Consider the following 26,517-nt stretch of genomic DNA (forward strand, 5'->3'; position numbering starts at 1 on the left):
AGTAATTATCTAACTAACAAATGGAGGAGTTACTCACACTGTTGATGGACATAGAGTCAGTAATTATCTAACTAACAAATGGAGGAGTTACTCACGCTGTTGACAGACATAGTCAGTAATTATCTAACTAACAAATGGAGGGGTTACTCACACTGTTGATGGACATAGTCAGGAATTATCTAACTAACAAATGGAGGAGTTACTCACACTGTTGACGGACATGGAGTCAGTAATTATCTAACTAACAAATGGAGGAGTTACTCACACTGTTGATGGACATGGAGTCAGTAATCATCTAACTAACAAATGGAGATGTTACTCACACTGTTGACAGACATGGAGTCAGTATTTATCTAACTAACAAATGGAGGAGTTACTTACACTGTTGATGGACATGGAGTCAGTAATCATCTAACTAACAAATGGAGGAGTTACTCACACTGTTGACGGACATAGTTAGTAATTATCTAACTAACAAATGGAGGATTTACTCACACTGTTGACGGACATGGAATCAGTAATTATCTAACTAACAAATGGAGGAGTTACTCACACTGATGATGGACATAGTCAGTAATCATCTAACTAACAAATGGAGGAGTTACTCACGCTGTTGACGGACATAGAGTCAGTAATTATCTAACTAACAAATGGAGGAGTTACTCACACTGTTGACGGACATAGAGTCAGTAATTTTCTAACTAACAAATGGAGGAGTTACTTACACTGTTGACGGACATGGAGTCAGTAATTATCTAACTAGCAAATGGAGGAGTTACTCACACTGTTGACGGACATGGAGTCAGTAATTATCTAACTAACAAATGGAGGAGTTACTCACACTGTTGACAGACATAGAGTCAGTAATTATCTAACTAACAAATGGAGGAGTTACTCACGCTGTTGATGGACATAGAGTCAGTAATTATCTAACTAACATGGACATGGAGTCAGTAATTTTCTAACTAACAAATGGAGGAGTTACTTACACTGTTGACGGACATGGAGTCAGTAATTATCTAACTAGCAAATGGAGGAGTTACTCACACTATTGACGGACATAGAGTCAGTAATTATCTAACTAACATGGACATAGAGTCAGTAATTATCTAACTAACATGGACATAGAGTCAGTAATTATCTAACTAACAAATGGAGGAGTTACTCACATTGTTGACGGACATAGAGTCAGTAATTATCTAACTAACAAATGGAGGAGTTACTCACACTGTTGACGGACATAGAGTCAGTAATTATCTAACTAACAAATGGAAGAGTTACTCACACTATTGACGGACATAGTCAGTAATTATCTAACAAACAAATGGAGGAGTTACTCACACTGTTGGCGGAGATGGAGTCATATTTATCTAACTAACAAATGGAGAAGTTACTCACACTGTTGACGGACATAGAGTCAGTAATTATCTAACAAACAAATGGAGGAGTTACTCACACTGTTGACGGACATGGAGTCATATTTATCTAACTAACAAATGGAGAAGTTACTCACACTGTTGACGGACATGAAGTCAGATTTATCTAACTAACAAATGGAGGAGTTACTCACACTGTTGACGGACATAGAGTCAGTAATTATCTAACTAACAAATGGAGGAGTTACTCACACTGTTGACAGACATAGAGTCAGTAATTATCTAACTAACAAATGGAGGAGTTACTTACACTGTTGACGGACATAGAGTCAGTAATTATCTAACTAACAAATGGAGGAGTTACTCACACTGTTGACAGACATAGAGTCAGTAATTATCTAACTAACAAATGGAGGAGTTACTTACACTGTTGACGGACATGGAGTCAGTAATTATCTAACTAACAAATGGAGGAGTTACTTACACTGTTGACGGACATGGAGTCAGTAATTATCTAACTACCAAATGGAGGAGTTACTCACACTGTTGACGGACATAGAGTCAGTAATTATCTAACTAACAAATGGAGGAGTTACTCACACTGTTGACGGACATAGAGTCAGTAATTATCTAACTAACAAATGGAGGAGTTACTCACACTGTTGATGGACATAGAGTCAGTAATTATCTAACTAACAAATGGAGGAGTTACTCACGCTGTTGATGGACATAGAGTCAGTAATTATCTAACTAACAAATGGAGGAGTTACTCACACTGTTGACAAACATGGTCAGTAATTATCTAACTAACAAATGGATGAGTTACTCACGCTGTTGACGGACATAGAGTCAGTAATTATCTAACTAACAAATGGAGGAGTTACTCACACTGTTGACGGACATAGTCAGTAATTATCTAACTAACAAATGGAAGAGTTACTCACACTGTTGACGGACGTGGTCAGTAATCATCTAACTAACAAATGGAGGAGTTACTTACACTGTTGACAGACATAGAGTCAGTAATCATCTAACTAACATGGACATAGAGTCAGTGATTATCTAACTAACAAATGGAGGAGTTACTTACACTGTTGACGGACATAGAGTCAGTAATCATCTAACTAACATGGACATAGAGTCAGTAATTATCTAACTAACAAATGGAGGAGTTACTCACACTGTTGATGGACATAGAGTCAGTAATTATCTAACTAACATGGACATAGAGTCAGTAATTATCTAACTAACAAATGGAGGAGTTACTTACACTGTTGACGGACATGGAGTCAGTAATTATCTAACTAACAAATGGAGGAGTTACTTACACTGTTGACGGACATGGAGTCAGTAATTATCTAACTAACAAATTGAGGAGTTACTTACACTGTTGACGGACATGGAGTCAGTAATTATCTAACTAACAAATGGAGGAGTTACTCACATTGTTGACGGACATAGAGTCAGTAATTATCTAACTAACAAATGGAGGAGTTACACACACTGTTGATGGACATGGAGTCAGTAATTATCTAACTAACAAATGGAGGAGTTACTCACACTGTTGACGGACATGGAGTCAGTAATTATCTAACTAACAAATGGAGGAGTTACTTACACTGTTGACAGACATGGAGTCAGTAATTATCTAACTACCAAATGGAGGAGTTACTCACACTGTTGACGGACATAGAGTCAGTAATTATCTAACTAACAAATGGAGGAGTTACTCACACTGTTGACAGACATAGAGTCAGTAATTATCTAACTAACAAATGGAGGAGTTACTCACACTGTTGATGGACATAGAGTCAGTAATTATCTAACTAACAAATGGAGGAGTTACTCACACTGGTGACAAACATGGTCAGTAATTATCTAACTAACAAATGGAGGAGTTACTCACACTGTTGACAGACATAGAGTCAGTAATTATCTAACTAACAAATGGATGAGTTACTCACACCGTTGACGGACATAGAGTCAGTAATTATCTAACTAACAAATGGAGGAGTTACTCACACTGTTGACGGACATAGTCAGTAATTATCTCACTAACAAATGGAGGAGTTACTCACGCTGTTGACGGACATAAAGTCAGTAATTATCTAACTAAGAAATGGAGGAGTTACTCACGCTGTTGATGGACATAGTCAGTAATTATCTAACTAACAAATGGAGGAGTTACTCACGCTGTTGATGGACATAGTCAGTAATTATCTAACTAACAAATGGAGGAGTTACTCACACTGTTGCTGCTCTCCTTTGTCTCTTCGATATCTGATTCTCAGAATCCTCTACACTTTCATCCTCATTTTCCTTCAATTTGTCTGATTTTTCTGGAGTTCTCTTGCCATCACTTTCCTTGTGTTGATCACTAACATGTTCAGATGACTCCAATCTACAGAGAAAGTTTTCAAGTTAATCAACGATGTCCTCTTTATACAATCATTTAGTAGCTATTACTTGATTACAAATCAAAATTATGTATCTGTTCTCAACATGATATTACTTAGGTTTATTTAGTTGAATATCCTATAACAGTCAGGATCATGTAAGGATGTTTAAGGATGGAGGCATAAACCAGAGTTGGTATTTTGTCAGTACCTTGCAATATGGGGGTTTTGAGATCCCAAAATGACGTGGGTAAAGTACTTTTTACCATCGATTAGTCCCACCTTCCGGTGATTATGACGTCACAAAAATCACGTCAAAAGACGACATCACAATCACCGCAAGGTGGGACTAATTGACGGTAAATAGTACTTTACCCATGTCATTTTGGGATCTGAAAACCCCCGTATTGCCCAATAAGGATTTTTAAACTTACAACCCAGACATGGAAGGCTAGTGGTATGATATCTAACACCTTAACCACTCCGTCACCAAGGATTTATATGGATAACTATATTTTATTATGACAAAGACCAAGACTATATTAAGTTTAATTACCATATATAACAATGACCTATTTTCCTTCATACAACTGACTTGAATTACATCTTATGTCAACATAAAGTTTCACTGACCTTGATCCCTCCTCACTTTGACTCTTTGACCTACTCCTGGTCACTCTCCTTGGTGGTGCACTTGTTTCTGGTGTTATTTCTTCTTTCTCACTCCCCACATCTGTATGTTCCTCGATGTTATGATCACCTCCCTCCGACTGTTCCTGATCAGATTTCCTAGATCGCCTACAAATGTTCTGTGTAGGAGCCATACTCATGTCTGATGGGTAGTACTCATTACTGGAAAAATTCAAATCAAAATCTGACTACCTCTCCCTGTCATTATCAACAAGAAATAACATAGAAAAGAATAATGAATGTTTGATCTTCAAAACCACCATATTCATCAGCCCAAGGATCATGAAAGAATCTTAGACTTTAAAGTGTACATGGAATGGAAAATTATATTTTGACATGTTATTCTGCTTGATCTCCTGACAAGAATGTTAAAAACCGCATCAAAATCGGCCACTTCAGTATCGAGATACCGCCCTCCAAAGTGCCCGATTTTTACCTGTATATCGACTGCTAATCAAGGAATCGACCACTCACGCTGATATGGGGAATAGCCGGATGTGACGTCACGAGGACAACGGCAGTGGGTTGTTTGGTAGTGGGGTTATAGCACAAATGTGGACATATATGAATTCCTGAAATGGGCTTACGAGAATTTTACAAGTATATATCAGAAACATAAAATAAAAATAAAAGTCAACGACTTTCCTCTTGTACATTCACCATTTCATGATGGCTCTTCAGTAATATGTTTCTGTATATATAGTTATGATGGCGATTTGATTATGTATAAGGAAATATTGCAACTGCAACAAGGCGAAAATACATAATTGTGCAGAGATTTCTATAACTTAATTATCTATATATCTGCCTTGTGTAAACTTTCATACATGCACGGCTCGGTACCTTTTTACTAGAAATATAATCTCTGTTTAATAAATTATTAAATCATCAAAGTTCGGGAATATTTAATTTTCACAATGTAAAAGGAGAGGATTTTGGAAAATGATGGCCATAAAATCCTTGGTCATAATTAACTATCCATTAGAATATGTTTCTGTATAAATAAAGAACAAATTAACATAACAAAAAGAAAGTTTGTTATATAATGTATTTCACAGTTCAAAACATGTATCACAGACATATTTTTTTTTTTTTTTTTGGGGGGGGGGGGGGAGAGGTAAAAAACAACAAAAAACTTACTATGTAGACATGTGTTATTATATACCAATGGTATATTTTACTGTACATATGGCATTATACAACAATTACATGATGGTCCGTCTAACTTACCTGTGGACAGATATTTTGACACGAGACGTGGGCTAGTTAACACAGCGTGACAGGTCACTTAACACCTTTCTTACGTAACTTGTTATCCCCCTAATTAGCCAAAGTTGACCACGCGTTTTAGTTCCTGCAGTATACAGGTAAAGAGATCAACGCAGCACGACATTGGCTATTCGGAAGTATTCTGATTTTGATACTTGATATCTGCTATTTGGAGTAAACATAGACATCTTCACTCTCATTTTTTATCGCCTGACCTGTGCATGATTTATTTTTCAAGTAAAGACACTAATGAATGACCTTGAGCGAAATATCAGCAAGTCGTCGGATGCACTGTAGAAGATTCTATATGAAAGCTGATGTATTTCGTAAAAAAAAAAATTGATCGAAAAATATCACGTCTGCTAAATAATAAATATTTGTGATGTAACGGTTCTCAAAACTTGGTATATAGAATTAAATCCGCCAAATCACAGTAGAATTAAATGACAAACATGTACAGTAATTAAATCACACAATCAATTTAAGACATAACGTGGTTAGTAGATGCATTTACATACTGTATATGCAAAAAAAAATCTGTTTAGAACAAGGACTTATAAATCCTTGGTTAAGAATCATACCTTAATTCGTATGGGCATATTTTATGAAAAATTCAGAAATTTATAAAGCGGATTTGATCAGTAGACATTAGGCGACCCGAGTTGGGTTTTGGATGAAATTATCAAGAATATATATATATACGTCCTTGATACACATGTATAATATTCGTGTACATGTATATGTGGTTCAAAACACCGTGGATATACAAGGTACATGGATTATTATGTACATTTTATTGTGTATAATTATGCAGTAATCGCACAGAGATGTTCATTTATCTACGATAGGTACATCAATATATATGTATGGTATAAATCTCTATTTCCAAGTGTATTCCAATCTCTATCTTTGATTGAGGATAAGATTAAACATGTATTGGACATGTACACAGGTATTTGAGTCTTCAAAATCGATATTTACAAACAGGTAGTTTATATTAGATGACAGACAGTCACCGAAAATTGTCACTCTAACTTATGCGAGTAGATTCGATCCCGTTGTCCTCGTGATGTCACATGTCAGGGGTCCCGAATCGGGGTCAATGGCTTTGGGCTTCAGGTGTGTTCTAGAGAAACGGCGCCAGTAAATGACAAATACCGCAAACACACTTCAAATTAGGCAGCAATAAACTTTACTGTGTTTCTTCTAATGAACAACAGGAAAACGAGGTCGCACTAAATAATATAACATAGGATCCAGAACCGGGTTATATATCCGGATACACAATTACTGGCATAACCACTTTTTCTTTTTCTTTTGTTTTAAAGGTCTATGAATGAAATTAAGTCACTAAATGAAGTGAGTACAGAGGTGAACTTGATATTTAAGATGATCAATATCAAACTTATAAACTCAGTCATTTAGTAAAGCAAAAATAAAATTGTATGCGACTAGAAAATTCACACAACTACAGAACGGTTTCTTGATCATAAAAATAATAATACACGAAAGGAAAAGTTACACTCCCAAAAATGTTCATGTGTATATGACAAAGTCATCAAAGTGTTTTGGGAGTTTATGCTCACGTGTTGGTCGAGAGTTCATTTGAGGCTGAGTAACGGGCAAGTCTGTTGCATTTGGAGAGCCCAATGGGTCTACGTCAGTATGCAGACATGTATCGCCTTGAGGGTCAACTATTTCAACTGCATAATCAGGTTGAGGAATATTGCCCGGTGGCCGGGATATTGCACTTGAAATATCTGGGACTTCGGGCGGCCATGGTTATAGTGCTTCCATAGGTGTTGTCAATACCAATTCTTCGTCGGTCGACGCGTAGATAATCGGAAAAGCGTCCGGAGTGCTTGTCGCGTAGGTGGTGGTTACCTTATAACAGTCCACAAGTTTCACACGGTAAGAGGAAGATTGGATTTGGTTACCTACAAATTTTTGGATATTGCACCAATCTCCCTCCACTTTGACAACAAGATATCTATCCCGTGCTTTGTTTTTGTTCTTGTCATGATGTAGGTAGACTTGGTCACCAACGCGGATAGTTTGACGAGGTGGTTGTAAGCCAGACGGGGCCTTACATTTTTCACTGTACCAGTGGTTTGTCTCTCTGGCTTGTTTCTGCTGCAATGCGAGAATTTCATCGTCCAAGGGAACTTGTTGGTTGAGGAATTGGTCGTGTTGAGACATCTCTTATCTCTTGATGATAGACCACTGTTACGAATGCGTGTGTTGACTCGAGCAGTAGCGAGGGATAGTTGTAAGGGTGACACCATTCGGCACGATGGATCCTCAAGAAGAATTGCGTCCTCGAGCTCCTGAATAGCTCGTTTAGCTACCGGGTTCTTGTTGACGTTTTTTCGCGATACCGACTTCGATCATCATGCGGTACTTTGCTAGAAGCTCAATGCCCACCAAAGATTTGAGTCCTGGAGCAGCATCAGTTCTTATAACTGCAAAGGGACCATCCAGCGGACAGATAGGAATGCACAACTGCAAAATTCCATCTCGGAGAGTGTCTTGACGTTCGTTTTCAATAAGCATTGTTGAGGTGTATGAAGTTACACACTAACGAACTATCAGAATGAGTTGTCGTTCCCGCTTGATAACATCGGCTGCGAACTGACTGCCGGCTGCCGCGGGAGGATCGGAGGACGTTTGAGTGACCACGAATGTCGGTGCTGTCTTTAGTGAAGCACATTGATGACAACCCTCAGAAACGCGGTGGATAGCAGTATCCGTATCTAGAGCATAAATGTATCTATGCACAACTGTTTTGAGTTGAAGGATGTCCTAATCTGATATGGAGAGCTGTGAGTAATCCGTCGAGAACCTGTCGTAGGATGATAATACTGTTGGTTGATTTCGCAAAAGGAGTATTTCGTTTAACAACCAGCTGTCCATCTCTGGAAAGTGAAGCTATGTTTAAGTAGCGTTTGAAGTTGGTTAACGTTGGTTAACTTTTTGATGGGAGTGTGCCTTGTTTGAGATGTGCACATGTACGACGCAAATCGCTACAGTCTGATTGAATGGCTAGCCATGCTGACCGACTTATGAGATCCATTGACAATATCACTTGACGAGACACTACGTACAACCGCTTCTGATGACATGTTGATAAAAGAGCAAATCTGACATATGGGTTCTTCACAAGGCGGTGCGTTGCAACTCGTGAAATCAGCAGGCAGATTGGCAGTGCCGGCTACATGTCGAATAGAAACCTGGAACCGACTGGCAGTTGACAGGAATGTCGTCACACGAGGGCTAGCAGAAAACTCGCCACAATAGAGTTTTTTGAAGGCTTGTACACATTGTTTGCTGTCTGTGAGGATACAAGTATTGACGGATGACTGGATGATATATGGTGAAAAGTGTTTGATAGCAGCAGCAATGGACAATGCTTCTATTTCACCTGGGAGCCACTTGGCCTGGTTTTTCCGGAGCTTTGCGCTAAAGAAACCACTAAGTTGGGTTTTTCTGTCGTGTGTGATGTAAAGTGTGGCACCTAAGCTGGGATTTCTGACTACTCCATTTGTTACAATCCAGAGTTTGTCATCCGATCGTGGTAAGGTGATGGTGCGGTTGGAGAGTAAAGCCTGCTGTGCCGTTCTGAAAGCGTCTCTCAGTTCATCTGACCACAAAATTTTGTCTTTTGATTCACGTCCTGCTACTGCATCATCCAGGGGAGACATGAGTTTTGAACAGTCCTTGAGTACCCTTGCCATAACTTTGTAAGCTCCAATGAAAGATAGGAGTCCACATACGTTGTGGGGTGCGGAACATGTTGAGAGAGCGGAGATTCGATGCGGACTTGCACGGATTGTTCCGAGGCACCAGGTCCATCCCAAGATCGAGGTTTGTTTGGGCGCGATAACTGTTTTGGGTGCGGACAGGTTCAACCTACTGTGACGGAGTGCCTGGAGAGCATCAGTCCAATTTTGCAACAGTTCTTCTAATGTGTTTCCACCACAGTATAGATCGTCGGCGACTTTGGCTATACATCCCTTTTCAAACAAGATCTCCCAGAACACGACAAGTAAGTTCCTCTAGGGCTGTTTCTGACCCAGGCATGCCCATAGCACACCTTGCGTACACACGGACACCCTTGAATGGGGTCACTACACCACAGTATTTCATTGATTCGCGAGACAAAGGGATTTGGTAAAACGCCTTTGTGAGGTCTGTAGTGATGATGTACTTCCACTGGGCGATCTGATGTAAAGTAGAATCCACATCCGGCATGAGGGCTGGCTGTGGTTTGGCATATTCCACAGCAATATTGATGTCCTCAGGACGCTTAAAAACACCCATATTCTCAGGTTCATCGAATTTCTCTTGGAGTTCTATGATTGGTTTCGTGAATATTGTGGGACCCTGCCTTTGCGCTGTGGAGGCTGGACCGGACCCATATTAACATGTGCTTGGAATGGTCCGACGGCACCGTTGTAGCCTTGAAATGTTGGATTGAAAACGTCATCAAACTCTAGCTGTATTTTCTCAAACTCTGCTTTGATGTTTCGTGGCAAAATGTTATCGGGGTCTAGTTTGATACGGTCAGAGTGACGTGCTGAAGTAGCAGATGTTAAGTTAGGCGCAGTGCTGATATGGTAAGACGGGGTGACTTCGGATGATGTCGTGAGATCTGGTGACGTTGTATTCCTAACAACACAGACATGATCGTTCTTTTTCACATGTTTAGGATTGTCTGATAAATTTGGTATTCTGATTTTTCCCGCAATGGCTATCACAATTGAAGGTTGCGGCCAGGCTGTGTAGCTATCACTGATTATCTTGTGGGGCTCCACAGCGACTTCTTGATCACGGAACTCCTCAGGAAGATGAATTTCCAAGTAACCGCCTGGCCAGAAAGTGGAATGAGATGTGGCGCGTATTATTCGCCGAATGGTGTGTTTGTCTGTTGGTGATGGAGGCGACCGATAGGGGTATGACGTCTTGTCTCCTATCATAATTTGGCATTTTGCAGGGCGGACGATTACATCGTTTGCTTCCATGAAAGGAATTCCCGCGAGAATGTCCAAATCTAGATTTTCAACAACAAGACTTTCGAAATACAATTCAGTTCCGTCGCAACAGAATGAAGCTCGTGTTTCACCAAGGACCTTCAGCGGCGAATAACCGTCGGCTTGGTTTGCAGTCTGAGAAGTTTTTGTAACCTGCAAACCCAATCCAGCTGCACATGATGCACGCATCATATTTGCAGTTGCCCCACTGTCAATCGTAAGGCGTACCACATAATGAGAATGGAAGACGTCCATGTAAGGCGATTGTTGGACCAGAACCCTTCCAACGATAGAGGACTGAGGTTGTGTTTCCTCAATCTCGTCATATGACTCGGAAATGTCATCTTTGCTGCTGATAATTTGTCTGGCTCAAGCAAAAAACATTTTGTCCTGTGTTGGGAGGAAGCTACACTTACTGAGGAAGCGATTACTGACTCTTCCTTCAGCCTTACAAAGAGGGCAAAGTTTAAATGATTTTTTTTATAGGTAGCGCATTTTGAGGAGGCGTGAACTGTTTAGGACGATGGTAGGAGACCGCTGTTCGCATAGCTCTGGCGCATCCTCATTGGTCTGAAGTTCTTCACGTAGGGATTCCAGGGCTTGAGAAATTTCAGGCTTTATTGACGCCAGAGAGTTTGTGACCGAAGTTCCGTGCCATATACCTCTGTTTTACTAGTTTTGGAAGGTTGGCATGGATGAGTCTCAGCCATGTCAAGACAACAAAATTTTCAAGGGACGGGGACATTTCCTCATCTTCATCAATCTCCTCGCCGTGATGGGCGATACCAGAGTCTCGTCGTAATAAATTGTCTTCCGCGAATGCCATCAATCTTTGGTACAAGTCCTCTAGCCTTTCGGTTGGTTCTAATTTTATGGCAAAACAGTCAATGAGGTGCCCTCCTGTTGATTGGAAACTGAAATGGAGGCGGATTTGTTGCCAAATGAAAGAAATGGATGTTGAATTCTTAACAATGGTGTTTCTGGCAATGATCGGGGCATAGTTGGCAATTTGGCCTAACATTAGCTCTAAAGAAGTCATTTTTGCTCACGAGTTTTCCTTACCGCCCTTGGTAAATCCTCGCTGTCATTTACGAAGCCCCTGTGTGGTGTGTTTCTTGATTTTTTTTAGCCAATGAACACCGTCAACGAGGAACAGGGCAAAGTTTGGGTCAAGGGAGAGTGTATAAATAAGGTTTTGTTTCCAGTTCTCAAAAGAATTGACAGTTTCTGTTTTTGTAAGACACCATTGTTTCTGAGCCCTTTGCGCCATTATTCAAATCGAGCATGCAAACACAGCAGCAGTTACACTGCGGTGCGGTTATTCTGTCACCTGTTTTGTTGTGATGATAATTAAATGTTTCTGAGTTCGTAGGATGCTGCCACCACGCCAGTAAGTGACAAATACCACAAGCACACTTCGAATTAGGCAGCAATAAACTTTATTGTGTTTCTTCTGATGAACAACAGGAAAACGAGGTCGCATTAAATAATATAACATAGGATCCAGAACCGGGTTATATATCCGGATACACAATTACTGGCGCGGCATATTATCTCTAATACCGTATTCGCTATGAAATTCATACTTTCGCCACTCTAAATTTCATCCAATGACGCATTTATCAAGCCTTATATACCAAACCATTCCGTGTACACTTTAAGTTTTGACTTTGCCACTCATAAATGATATAACTTTTTGAAACATCATTTTTGATTGGCTAATTTCCATGAAAATAAATTTGAATTACAATATGCAGAACTGATAAAAGACATTTGACTTAATGGTGAGTTGGACTATTGAGTAGATGTTGTACTACCACATAATGTTGAATTTACCCTGTTCTTTTACTTGTAAAGATTAAAATTGTACATCATAGTCATAGAAATACTAATCTATAAATTTACCATTACAGTATAAAATGTAATACTATCATGTTAAAATTGTGCACATGTACTTTGGGCTGGAGGCTTTATATACTGAATAAAGTGAAACTGAAACCACTAGAGACTGGACAGGAGTAACAAACCTGATAAACTGTAGCAGTAGAGGAGAGAGGTCACGTGACTTCGCCTCACACTGGTCGGAGAACAGGAGCATGGCCTTCCACAACTGATCTCTAAAGTTGTAGTAGTCGGCCCGTTCTGTTGTCATGTGACTCGGTATGATGTCAGACACATCAAAGTCAGTTAGACTGATGAGGGCACTGTTACCATGGCGGTAAGGTGTCTCAAAACCAGTCAGCAATTTCTCTGAAAATTTGAAAATTAGTAATATTGATTTCAAGTCAGTTTTGGTCCTAAAAAGCTTTAACTTAATTTTCTGTAAGGTAGTGGTTTAGATAACTGAAGTTGATTTTTATGTAAACAAATAATATGATTAAGTAATAAATAAGTACCATATCTTCCATCCCATAATGCATCTCTTCCCCTAGAGACCACTGACCTGTTGTTTCAGCAGCTCTCTTAAGCTCTGTATGAAATAACTCCCAGAATTCTTTGTTCCCCAATCCCCTAGCATGACTAGCAATCAGTTTCCTGGTGGGCTCCCATAGCAACTTGAAGTTAACAAAGAGTGATCCAATCAAATACCTTGCTGCAACCTAAAAAAACATTTCATAAATAAAATATTATCATGTCAAAAACAAAACAAACAAGGACATAGTCATTCAGATCCCCCGCCAATGGAGATATCAAAGCTGAAGTAAGTTTGATTGTGGAGACTTATGTATATGAAAAAAAAACAGGAAAAAGGAAGTTGAGCTAAAGAAAGATGGAGTATAATTCAAGTAGAGCGGGGCTGCAATTGTTGAATCAGGTATACAGCCTTGACATTTATATTAGACTATATACACAAAGATGGGTGGAGTTTTGCAAATCAGGTATACAGCCTTGACATTTATATTAGACTATATACACAAAGATGGGTGGAGTTTTGCAAAGTAACATTTACCATTTACCATGATATTTTCAGCAATGTTTCCATGGTAACGGAAAAAGTGCAAAAATTGAAAACCTAAAAATAGCAAAAGGTACTATTAGACCATAAAAAGAATGTGTCTATGAAGTTTCGTGGAAATATCTCTACTGGTTTAAAAGTTATGCTCCGGAAATGAACCTGCTACAAAAATATGATATTTTCAGCAATGTTTCCATGGTTACGGAAAAAGTGCAAAAATGAAAACCTGAAAATAGCAAAAGGCACTACTAGACCATAAGAACAATGTGTCTATGAAGTTTCATGGAAATATCTCTGGGGTTTTAGAGTTGTGCTCCGGAAACGATTCTTACACAAAAATCTGCCATTTCAGCAATGTTTCCATGGTTACAGAAAAAAGTACAAAAAGTGAAAACCTTAAAATAGCAAAAGGCACTACTAGACCATAAGACTTATGTGCCTATGGAGTTCCGTGCATATATCTCAACCAGTTTTCCAGTTATGCTGCGGAAACGAACCTGGTACAAAAATATGATATTTTCAGCAATGTTTCCATGGTTACGGAAAAAGTGCAAAAAATGAAAACCTAAAAATAGCAAAAGGCACTACTAGACCATAAGAACAATGTGTCTATGAAGTTTCATGGAAACATCTCTGCTGGTTTTAGAGTTGTGCTCCGGAAATGATTCTTACACAAAAATCTGCCATTTCAGCAATGTTTCCATGGTTACAGAAAAAAATACAAAAAGTGAAAACCTTAAAATAGCAAAAGGCACTACTAGACCATAAGACTAATGTGCCTATGGAGTTCCGTGCATATATCTCAACCAGTTTTCCAGTTATGCTGCGGAAACGAACCTGGTACAAAAATATGATATTTTCAGCAATGTTTCCATGGTTACGGAAAAAGTGCAAAAATGAAAACCTGAAAATAGCAAAAGGCACTACTAGACCATAAGAACAATGTGTCTATGAAGTTTCATGGAAATATCTCTGGGGTTTTAGAGTTGTGCTCCGGAAACGATTCTTACACAAAAATCTGCCATTTCAGCAATGTTTCCATGGTTACAGAAAAAAGTACAAAAAGTGAAAACCTTAAAATAGCAAAAAGCACTACTAGACCATAAGACTTATGTGCCTATGGAGTTCCGTGCATATATCTCAACCAGTTTTCCAGTTATGCTGCGGAAACGAACCTGGTACAAAAATATGATATTTTCAGCAATGTTTCCATGGTTACGGAAAAAGTGCAAAAAATGAAAACCTAAAAATAGCAAAAGGCACTACTAGACCATAAGAACAATGTGTCTATGAAGTTTCATGGAAACATCTCTGCTGGTTTTAGAGTTGTGCTCCGAAATGATTCTTACACAAAAATCTGCCATTTCAGCAATGTTTCCATGGTTACAGAAAAAAATACAAAAAGTGAAAACCTTAAAATAGCAAAAGGCACTACTAGACCATAAGAACAATGTGTCTATGAAGTTTCGTGGAAATATCTCTACTAGTTTTAGAGTTATGCTCCGGAAACCATTCGTACGGACGGACGGACGGAACCCATTTGTATATCCCCCGCAAACTTCGTTGGGCGGGTGATAATTAATGAAAAGCTTATTTTTTTTCAGAGAAAACAGTTTACACAGCACCAAATGTCATAAATTTCAATGCAGGAATATACCTTAATATTGCCAATCGAAACTTTGTCATTACAGGAGTAAGTTATGATATGATACATTGACATCATATTCTATTCAAAACATGCAGCATTCACACAGAGGCTTAACACGCACCTTTCAAGTCAATAATTCAAAACAAAATTCCCTTACACTTCCTACACATGGAAGTGACCACCAGTCAAAGTGAATGTAAAACTGGTGATATTTGTTATTAGTTGTGTTATGTGTGAAGTTGATAAATTCAGTGAGAGGAGATTACTTTCTAAAGTTGATAAATTCAGTGAGAGAGGATTACTTTCTGAAGTTATTTGATAAATTCGGTAAGAGGGGATTATTTTCTAAAGTTGATAAATTCAGTGAGAGGGGATTACTTTCTGAAGTTGATAAATTCAGTGAGAGGGAATTACTTTCTGAAGTTGATAAATTCAGTGAGAGGGAATTACTTTCTAAAGTTGATAAATTCAGTGAGAGGGGATTACTTTCTGAAGTTATTTGATAAATTCGGTAAGAGGGGATTATTTTCTAAAGTTGATAAATTCAGTGAGAGGGGATTACTTTCTGAAGTTGATAAATTCAGTGAGAGGGAATTACTTTCTGAAGTTGATAAATTCAGTGAGAAGGGATTACTTTCTGAAGTTGATAAATTCATTGAGAGGGGATTCCTTTCTGAAGTTGATCAATTCAGTGAGAGGGGATTACTTTCTGAAGTTATTTGATAAATTCAGTGAGAGGGGATTATTTTCTAAAGTTGATAATTCAGTGAGATGGGATTACTTTCTGAAGTTGATAAATTCAGTGAGAGGGGATTATTTTCTAAAGTTGATAAATTCAGTGAGAGGGAATTACTTTCTGAAGTTGATAAATTAAGTGAGAGTTACCTTTGTAAAAGGCCCCTGGGGTAAGGCATTTTGGACGTTACTGTAATCTAGTCGTTGTAGGTACAACAAACGCTGTCTGTAGTCCTGTACACTCAGGGGAACTAACTCTGCATTCAGACATGTTTGAAATACGCTATCACGATCTGCTTCCTGCAATTACAAAAAAATTAAAGTGTCCATACATTTCTGCTAAATTCTGCACAAAAGATTTTTATTATAAATTTAAAAGTTCTGTAATGAAATAAAACCAAAATATCAATCAATTTTCAGAATTTGCTATACAGTATGATACTTACGAATCCTTCTATTGATGGTAACCGTACTGTAAAATGAGTCAGGATTTGAAGACTCATGGTGCGTATCTGAAAATAACAATTTTTCACAATTTTTTATTTAAGCACTCCAAAATCTGAGACCTTTCTCTCACCTATCCATTCCTACATTGAGTTAAGCCTTCAATAAAGAAAAAGAGACTTACTACAAAAGCATTGATTCTCACACAAAATTTGCTAAACTGATGTGTTTTAAATTCCCTTCCAATATTTCAGTAAGTACTTACATGTGAGTTCCATGATGTGAGGTTGTCCTGTAGACAAGGGAACACTTCCAGAAGAATCTCCTCCTCAAGGACAGAAGATATCCCGGCCACAGACGCCTGCATCAGGTACAAGTTGGCAGCAGTCAGCATGTGGATATTGGTGGAGTGACACCTACAACCAAACATATTGATTATGGAGTACACATTGGAATAGGTGCATGTCTCTATAAATAAAAACTCTTGGCAAGGACATGTACAAAATAGGAACTTGTAGATATACATATATTCCCAAGTTTTGTATTTTGTGTATTAATTGAATAGTTGAAACTCTTAACTTACAGTAAAATCTTGATGTAAGTTGAGTATAAAAAGCCAAAGTTATGCAAACCTTTTTTTTTTCATGTGAGTTTAGAACACAAATATCATAATACAACATAAAACCACAATTGGGTGGTTTAATGTACATTATTTATTAATTTCAAAACCTGTTTACAAAAAAGTTTGAAAGCCGAAATGGTCATACACTTTAACTTTAATTCTTTACTTTGCTCTAATATTTTATCTCACAGAAGTCAGAGGTCAGGAGTCAGAGAGTTCAGATGTCATCAATAGTAGAGGTCACATTACAGCTTACCTGAGTAGTTCAGTTATCTGTGATACAGGTAACTTCTCACAGAGGTCACCATCCTCATACAGGTAGGTCAAGGCCACCATTATACTGTAGTAGAGGAATAGGGACTCATCTGTTACAAAAACAAAACACACTATGAATGTCATAATCAGTTATAATTCAGAATACCATGAATGGAATATTTTGCATATCTGAAGAAAAAACACCAAAATATTCAGAAAATTACCGAGTGCAATTTAAGACTTGCTATAAAAAGTTTTAGTTTTAAAACTACGTTCAATGCAATTTAAATTTTTTCCCGTTCATCTGAAAGCTGGATGTGAAAATTTAAGCTTAATGCGCCTTCCAGATATCGAAGGGGAAAATCCATATGGTTGTTTAATATCTCATCAACAAATCTATTACATTCAAAGGTGTTTAAAAAAATACCTGTTATTTTCAAAGAAAGCACTGTATTTACAAATTAAAGTTGAGTAAGAAGGTTAAAATGTTTTACTGATAACAATATGACCATTTTGACTCCATGATCAAGTTTAACACATGCCATACCTGTAGACCCCTCGTCATCACTGTTCTCTATGTGTGCTACAATGTTTCCCATCAGTTTAGTTAGACAAGTTATCCTCTCACTCCTAGCATGGTCAGTAGGCCTGAGAATCAACAAAACATATTATAGGAAGACCTAGCACCCTCTGTATATGACCTGGTAAACTGCTTCAATCATATCTCTAGGATTTTAATTGATTTTGAAGATACCTTAAAAATTAAAGAACCATATTTGCTGTCCAGTAGTAAACAAAGACATCAACGTTATACTTACCAAACATGAGGCAGACACACCACAGCTGACCAGATAGGACTCCGATGTTTCTCAGCCTTTAAAGTTTTATTATCTGCAGCATTGATGGTCTTCGTAAGCAATTCCAGGAACTTAGGTCTGAAAGTATTCCTTACATTTTACTGAACAACCCAATGTTGATAATATCAACTATGACTATAAATGTCTGTAAGACATAAATGTACCGGTCTCTATAAAATTGAGATATGACAGAATGCTATACAATAGGACAAATTAATACAGACACAGATGACAGTCTGTGACCCCCATTTCATGGCAGGAACATGACCAGACATTTCTGGCATATGCAGAAGGCAAATTAGAAAATTAAACTATTGATGACTAATGAAATCTAACCATATTTACAAACCTTCCAGAAAGTCCAAAGTCCAGTGGGTATACCTGGAGGTTACTAAGGTCCTGTTTGTTGCTAGGGAGTGTGGTTTTATGGAGGAGGATCTGGGTATATAGACTGAGGACCTGGTCCCTCGACACTTCATCCTCCAGGACACCCAGACAAAACTCATTTAGTGACATCAGCACATCCTGTACACATAAATCAGTGACATCAGAACATTTGTACACATAAATCAGTGACATCAGAACATTTATACATATACATCACTGACATCAGGACATCCTGTACACATTAATCACTGACATCAGAACAAATGTATACATACATCACTGACATCAGGACATTCTGTGCACATAAACCAGTTACATCAGTGCATCCTGTACACCATTGTTGGTGATCCACGGTTGATTGCACTACACTAAGCTACACTTATCACCCGTGGGACAGCTCAATCTCAGAGCACCGCTTTCATCAAGTGCTATCTGATTGGCCCCGACAGATTTTCCTGCCAATATTTTAGCCAATGAGATTGGAGGTAACATTCACTTCACAGAAGCTGTGCATAAACAACATCGATATCCATAAATAGTCTCCTTCCAAACTGAAGAGTTTTCATTTCAAAAGAGTTATGTTGATTGGTTTCTATTAAAAGAGTGACGTCATCAAAGTGGTGCTCTGAGATCGAGCTGTCCCACGGGTGATAAGTGGAGCGTTGTGTAGTGCAATCAACCGTGGGTCACCAACGATGCCTGTACACATAAACCAGTTACATTAGAACATTGTACTTATACATTTAGTGACATCAGGACATATGTACACATAAACCAGTGACATCAGAACATTTGTGCACATGAATTAGTGACATTATATCTTGCACACATAAAGTAGTAATATCCAGACACCATACATACAAGCCAAAAACATTAGGATTGATTAAGAAAATTAAAAGAAAAAAAAACACACAAAATCGTCTCACCTTTTCAAATATTGGCAGCTTGCTTTTAAGCATGGTTGTGGTGAATTTAAACAACATCTCTGTCTGGTATGAAGTTTTGTAAACCTGCAAGTAAAGGTATTTGTATGTTTGTTCCTTTAAAAAAGTTTAAATGATAATTGATATATTTCAATATACAAAGGCTGCATTAGTTTTGTTTTACACAAAAATTAGATGATTAGACAATCTATCATCTTTTATGATCCAGATCACACAACACTCTACATGTCCATTGTTGTATTACTTACAGAGGACACCAGTTTGGCTGTCCTGGCTATGGCCGTTCGCGAGTGACCTTGTAGGAGGAAGGTGGACACTGTGGTCACAAGCTCCTCACCGACAGAGACTGGCAGACATGCTCCCTTCAGTATTGGTAACAACGTCTGGCAAAAGCGGTGTAGACAACATATAAACACAATCACCTTTAATAAACATGTTTCATGAACAATAAGAAACCAAAAAAATGTTTCAAATACAGGTAAAGTAGAAAAAGAGGTCTCAATCACATATTCTAATCATCATTAAATCGGCGCAAAAATGAAGTTGGTTTACAGTATATCTGAACATTTGTTTAAGTTGTTTATGACCTTGTGCTAGGCCAGACAAGTAAGAGTATCCCCTATCTAATGATAGTATGCTGTTAGGCTAGAGTCAGTTGTCCCAGTATAGAAACGGTGCATTCTATTATCTAGTATATTTTTATAGTAACAAACAGAATGTATTTCCTCCCATTAATGAATATGCATGTTTCTATGCAATCGATCATGTGTTAAGTATAACATATAGTTACCATGGCAATGCTGTCATGACTGCGGATGATAACTCCATTAGCATGGTTCAGCCAGATCTGAGTCAGTCTGAGTAAGCGAGCAAGATGTTTGGCTGCCTTGGCTTTATCTGGACAGTTTGGGTCCAACCAGAACTGGTACACAGATGTAATGGATGTCTGGAATACAAGTTAAAGGATTATCAAAGCTACGTCATTAGGGTCATACATGGTTATAACCAGGTGAGTAGGTCATACAAGGTCAAGGTTTAACATACAGTGTAACTTCCCGAAACCGAACCTTCTCAATACCGATCACCTCTAGAAACTGAACATGGATGTCATGTACGAAATGAATTCCCCCGTAGCACCTGTAGCAGCCAATTCTTTCCCCCCTGCTGAAAGTTTCCCCAGGGAAAGAATCAGCTAGCTAAAAGTTTCCCCGGGGAAAGAATAGGCTAGCTGATTCTTCCCCCCCCCCCCTAGTTATTTTAATCCCCCGGCCTTATCTGAGCGACACCGATAACTTGTATTGAGGTCTGATCAACCGACCATGACATACATACGTACATGAATCCATATAGTTGTTGCATGCTATGTCCTGGGGCATGTATACAGGTGTGAAAGCTATAGGTATATGTACATGGTAATTATACCACAGATGTTAGTGTTAATTATTTAATCATGTCTATTGTATAGATATTATCAAAGGTCTACCACATGCACTGACGGTTTGTTTACTGTAGGAAAACAAGCAGAGCTAGTAATAAAAAGAAAGTTTCTTATTCAATTTTGAGAGTCTCACACGGGTTATATATGTAGTTGTTGGATAACGTAAATTATCTGTATGAAGAAGTTGAAGCCATGTATTGTTTTAGAAAATGACCATGTCATATAATGACCGGAATCGACTGATCATCGTGTAATTAAACCATATTTAATTAATTTGATTCTTGACGTAACCAGAAGCGATCAGCCGTATGTAGGTTAGTACAGACGAGAACATCCCCAACAACATTCAGGCAACTATCTACATCTATAAGCGGTAAAAAAGTCAAGCTTGTTGTTATCCGTTTTGAACTTACGATTCCCTCTTTTGCAGTGTTTTTTTCACTTACTATTTCAACAGCCCATACCTTTTCAATTGGGTAAACAACTTGGAATTTGGAAACAATTGGGGAAAATTTCAGGGGAGTAAAAAAAATTTCAAAATCACTTGCTACGGGCAAGTAGAGTCCAATAATTCACTTGCAATTGCAAAAATTAAATTCCACTTGCCCCCAAAAATACCATATTTTTATCGCAGTACTGTACTTACTAGAAAATTGAAAATCAAAAACTTTAGAATTATCTAATAAACATTTCTAATGCTATTTCACAAGATATTTTTCTTCTATTATTAGAAGAAAAATAAAACAATTAATTTGCAGCACTATTTGCATATTTAAAACTTTTTTTTTTCGTTTCTCTATTAAATTTTTTTTCTAAATTCCTGAATTCCGGAAACCGGATTCCGGTGTCATGTGGGATTTGTATCCCCCATAGGATATGTATCCGGGTACTAAAACAGGCCATAGGATAAGTATCCGGATACAAAATGTGGCCATAGGATATGTATCCCCCCCATAGGATAAGTATCCCCCCCCCCCCAGAAAAAAATCTCAAAATTTGCATACTAGTAAAATTCAAAAGGAAAAAGTTTGAAAAGAAATGTATTTGCAAAATACATATTTAAAATTGCTGGTTTTATCAATGCTTGTTTGTTTCTTATATTTTTTTTTTATTTTCCAGTAAAACTGAATAATGTATATTTTTAAACAGCATGCAGACTCATAACATTGTTGAAATAAACAATAATTATTGACATTGATTGAAAAGTATATCAATTAAAAGAAAACAATACCCTGGTATCACCTGAGGGCACTGTTGACATGCGGCTATGACATACTTTCCTAATTATCTATATACAAGAGGCCCAGAGGGCCTGTATCGCTCACCTGGTTTGTAATGCCAAGTAATGTTCTGAATATAAGTTCATTGTTTCTTTTCTGAAGAAATTTGGATATTTACCTCTAATTCCCCTATTGGGCCCACTCTTTCTCCTCCAGGGGGGTCAAAGCCAAAATTTATACGAATTCTGTTAACCCCAAGGATGTTTCTGGCCAAATTTGGTTACAATCCATGCAGAACTCTAAGACAAGTAGAATTTTTTAGGATTTACCTCTATTTCCCCTATTGGGCCCCGCCCTTCCTGCCCCCGGGGGGGTCAATGCCAAAATTTATACAAGTTCTGTTCCCCTTCCCCCAAGGATGTTTGTGGCCAAATTTGGTTACAATCCATGCAGAACTCTAGGACAAGTAGCGATTTATAGGATTTACCTCTATTACCCCTATTGGGCCCCGCCCCTCCTGCCCCCTGGGGGTCAGAGCCAAAATTTATACAAGTTCTGTTCCCCTTCCCCCAAGGATGTTTCTGGCCAAATTTGGTTACAATCCATGCAGAACTCTAGGACAAGTAGCGATTTATAGGATTTACCTCTATTACCCCTATTGGGCCCCGCCCCTCCTGCCCCCTGAGGGTCAGAGCCAAAATTTACACAAGTTCTGTTCCCCTTCCCCCAAGGATGTTTCTAGCCAAATTTGGTTACAATCCATGCAGAACTCTAGGACAAGTAGCGATATATACGATTTACCTCTATTACCCCTATTGGGCCCCGCCCGTCCTGCCCCCATGGGGTCAGAGCCAAAATTTATACAAGTTCTGTTCCCCTTCCGCCAAGGATGTTTCTGGCCAAATTTGGTTACAATCCATGCAGAACTCTAGGACAAGTAGCGATTTATAGGATTTACCTCTATTACCCCTATTGGGCCCCGCCCCTCCTGCCCCCTGGGGGTCAGAGCCAAAATTTATACAAGTTCTGTTCCCCTTCCCCCAAGGATGTTTCTGGCCAAATTTGGTTACAATCCATGCAGAACTCTAGGACAAGTAGCGATTTATAGGATTTACCTCTATTACCCATATTGGGCCCCGCCCCTCCTGCCCCCTGGGGGTCAGAGCCAAAATTTATACAAGTTCTGTTCCCCTTCCCCCAAGGATGTTTCTGGCCAAATTTGGTTCAAATCCATGCAGAACTCTAGGACAAGTAGCGATTTATAGGATTTACCTCTATTACCCCTATTGGGCCCCGCCCCTCCTGCCCCCTGGGGGTCAGAGCCAAAATCTATACAAGTTCTGTTCCCCTTCCCCCAAGGATGTTTCTGGCCAAATTTGGTTACAATCCATGCAGAACTCTAGGACAAGTAGCGATTTATAGGATTTACCTCTATTACCCCTATTGGGCCCCGCCCCTCCTGCCCCCTGGGGGTCAGAGCCAAAATTTATACAAGTTCTGTTCCCCTTCCCCCAAGGATGTTTCTGGCCAAATTTGGTTCAAATCCATGCAGAACTCTAGGACAAGTAGCGATTTATAGGATTTACCTCTATTACCCCTATTGGGCCCCGCCCCTCCTGCCCCCTGGGGGTCAGAGCCAAAATTTATACAAGTTCTGTTCCCCTTCCCCCAAGGATGTTTCTGGCCAAATTTGGTTACAATCCATCCAGAACTCTATGACTAGTAGCGATTTAAAGGAAATGTTGACGGACGGACGACGGACGGACGGACGACGGACGGACGGACGGACGGACGGACGGACGGACGGACGGACGACGGACGCCGCGCCATAACATAAGCTCACCGGCCCTTCGGGCCAGGTGAGCTAATAATCAATGCAAACATCAAGCTGTTAGCCTGGTAGGTGTGTTATGATAAAGTAAACATTAATGGTTTCTTGTATATATAACATTCTAATGTCTATGTATACATGTTTTTTTATTCTTTCTTTGATATCAATAACTCAAAAATTAAAAGAATTCAAATGATCACATCATAATTATGCTTTTTTATTATGTTTGACACTCTTCTCTGATAATACCCAAATGTATCAAATAGCAAATAAATATCTAAAAAAATAGAAATAAGAAAAAATACATTATTTTATAAAGAAGGGGCTTTTGTCCGGAGGGGCTTTTATCCTAAGGGGCTTTTGTCCGGAGGGGCTTTTGTCCTAGGGGCTTATGTCCGGGGGGGCTTTTGTCCAGGGGGGCTTTTGTCCTACACTCATGATAGTTAGATGGGAAACTGTCTTGGGTGGCAGAATGTTGTTTTAAACATTACCTGTTAACACAGGTAGGTATTAGGATCAGGTAAAACAATACAATTACAACTAAAAGTCATTGCTGAGAAGAACCTGAAGCTGGCAACATGGAAATAGAAGTGATTAATCAATACATCGAGTTTCTTCAAAGTCCAACAGATAAGAGAAAATGGCCACAGCATGTACTTGTAAGTATTTTTATTATATCATAAATTTAACATGCATAAATAAATAAGCAGATCAAAGTCCATATGAGTCAATATAAGAAATTGTCACTTTTCGATAGAGAAAAATTTTCTTTTCTTTTTTTTCGGCGCGAACATACCATACAAGTTTTAATAGCTATAGATATATACAGTATGTTTACAATTGTAAACAAAATTGAAAACAATTGAATTTCTGAGTGAGAAATAATTAATTGTGATAAAAAAATAATAGCTCATATATACTTAATTTTTTTCTGTCCTAGTAGTTTTTACAATTAAAAAAAAATAAGTAGATAAAAAAGATGTCATGATCAAGGCCATTTTTGGAATAAGATATATTATAAATAATTCTTATTAACTTTAGAAATGATTCTTCTAAAAACACCACTATAAACATGTTTTATTTTATGATTTGGACAGCAAGTTATATATTTTCCATAGAAATCTCCTGAGAAACTTTGAAAGTTAGTGAAAGAAGATGTACATTTCATTTCAATATTTCATTATCTGAAAATTTTCTTAAGTTTAAATCATTGACAAAAATATATTGATTTTTTTATTATTTAGGAACAGGATATAAAAGTAACAGGAACTACGAGTCCAAGATTATATATTTCTCATACATTCAACGGCATCCTTTAAAGCACCCTAAATTTAAAAGAATTAAGTAAATATCAAATTATACAAATCAGTAAGTGTATCCATGAACGTAATTTAATCATAAATGGTATAGGTATGCAATCTGATACAGCTATTAATATCACTATAAAGTTTACATTTATGGTATCATGATGGAAAAATCATGTGTTTTAATTATATTACTAAAAACTTCTGTGCTATATATTACTTAACTTTTGCACTAGTACTTTGTTTATACTAAAGAAATATTTCAAATGGTGAATTAAATGTTTAGTAGCCACACATTTTTCTGCATTGATCTATTGATCTTAATTGACTTTAAATAAAGAAATAATTTGATCTAAAAATGTCATGGAATTTCTATGTCAGCTGTATTGATACTTAATAGTGGATATCATACATGTCTGCATGCAACTGTAAAGGATCAAAGCGTCCAAATTGCATCTTTTTACCAAATATCTAACCAATAACTTATCTTGTTTCTATTTCCTTCTTTAATGATGGTTGATATGAATAAATTAATGAAAATATCAAAAAAAACCAGAACTCTTAATGGAAATAAGACAATTTATGTTAAAGACCCATTTAGACAGCCGCAAAGACATGATTTTTTTCAATAAAATTACCAGGTATGAGATTAATTAGAATTAATAAATCAAGAATAATGATTTAATAAATATCATTATAAGTCACCCATACCGAAATAAAGCATGCTTTTATGATGCTTTTAGTGACATATTTTAGTACTTTTTCTAAAAAGTACAAAAAAAGCATGCTCTTTTGGTACTTTTTCTGGACACACCATCAGGGCAGAGTACTTTTTTTTGTACTTTTTTTGGACTCTGAAATTTTGCAGAGTACTTTTTTTGTACTTTTTTTGGACTCTGAAATTTTGCAGAGTACTTTTTTTTGTACTTTTCTGGACTTAAACATTCTGCAGAGTACTTTTTTTGTAATTTTCTGGGACTTAGTCATTTTGCAGAGTACTTTTTTTGTACTTTTCTTGGACTGAGAATTATTCACATGGTATGAGAAATGTTCAGAGTACTTTTTTTGTACTTTTTTTGGACTTAGAATTTTTCACAGGATGAATGGGAAATGTT

At 37.8% G+C, this 26,517-nt stretch overlaps 1 protein-coding gene across 1 annotated transcript in view; it reads right to left on the minus strand.

The window, feature by feature from the left end:
- The window catches only part of LOC138309486 (small subunit processome component 20 homolog), a 114,689-nt gene that overhangs the window by 66,950 nt on the left and 21,222 nt on the right, over window positions 1–26,517 (minus strand). Inside the window, exons 11-24 of the mRNA XM_069250732.1 lie at window positions 20,400–20,555; window positions 19,858–19,992; window positions 19,592–19,675; window positions 18,628–18,803; window positions 18,240–18,356; window positions 17,969–18,069; window positions 17,423–17,531; window positions 16,810–16,960; window positions 16,547–16,612; window positions 16,251–16,400; window positions 13,205–13,361; window positions 12,789–13,011; window positions 4,406–4,624; window positions 3,625–3,777 (exon numbers count right to left, since the gene is read on the minus strand). Coding sequence (XP_069106833.1) covers window positions 3,625–3,777; window positions 4,406–4,624; window positions 12,789–13,011; window positions 13,205–13,361; window positions 16,251–16,400; window positions 16,547–16,612; window positions 16,810–16,960; window positions 17,423–17,531; window positions 17,969–18,069; window positions 18,240–18,356; window positions 18,628–18,803; window positions 19,592–19,675; window positions 19,858–19,992; window positions 20,400–20,555 — 1,997 coding nt within the window. The remainder of the gene's footprint in view (window positions 1–3,624; window positions 3,778–4,405; window positions 4,625–12,788; window positions 13,012–13,204; window positions 13,362–16,250; window positions 16,401–16,546; window positions 16,613–16,809; window positions 16,961–17,422; window positions 17,532–17,968; window positions 18,070–18,239; window positions 18,357–18,627; window positions 18,804–19,591; window positions 19,676–19,857; window positions 19,993–20,399; window positions 20,556–26,517) is intronic.

Source organism: Argopecten irradians, chromosome 1 (assembly GCF_041381155.1).
Source record: "Argopecten irradians isolate NY chromosome 1, Ai_NY, whole genome shotgun sequence".
Lineage (NCBI taxonomy): Eukaryota > Metazoa > Mollusca > Bivalvia > Pectinida > Pectinidae > Argopecten > Argopecten irradians.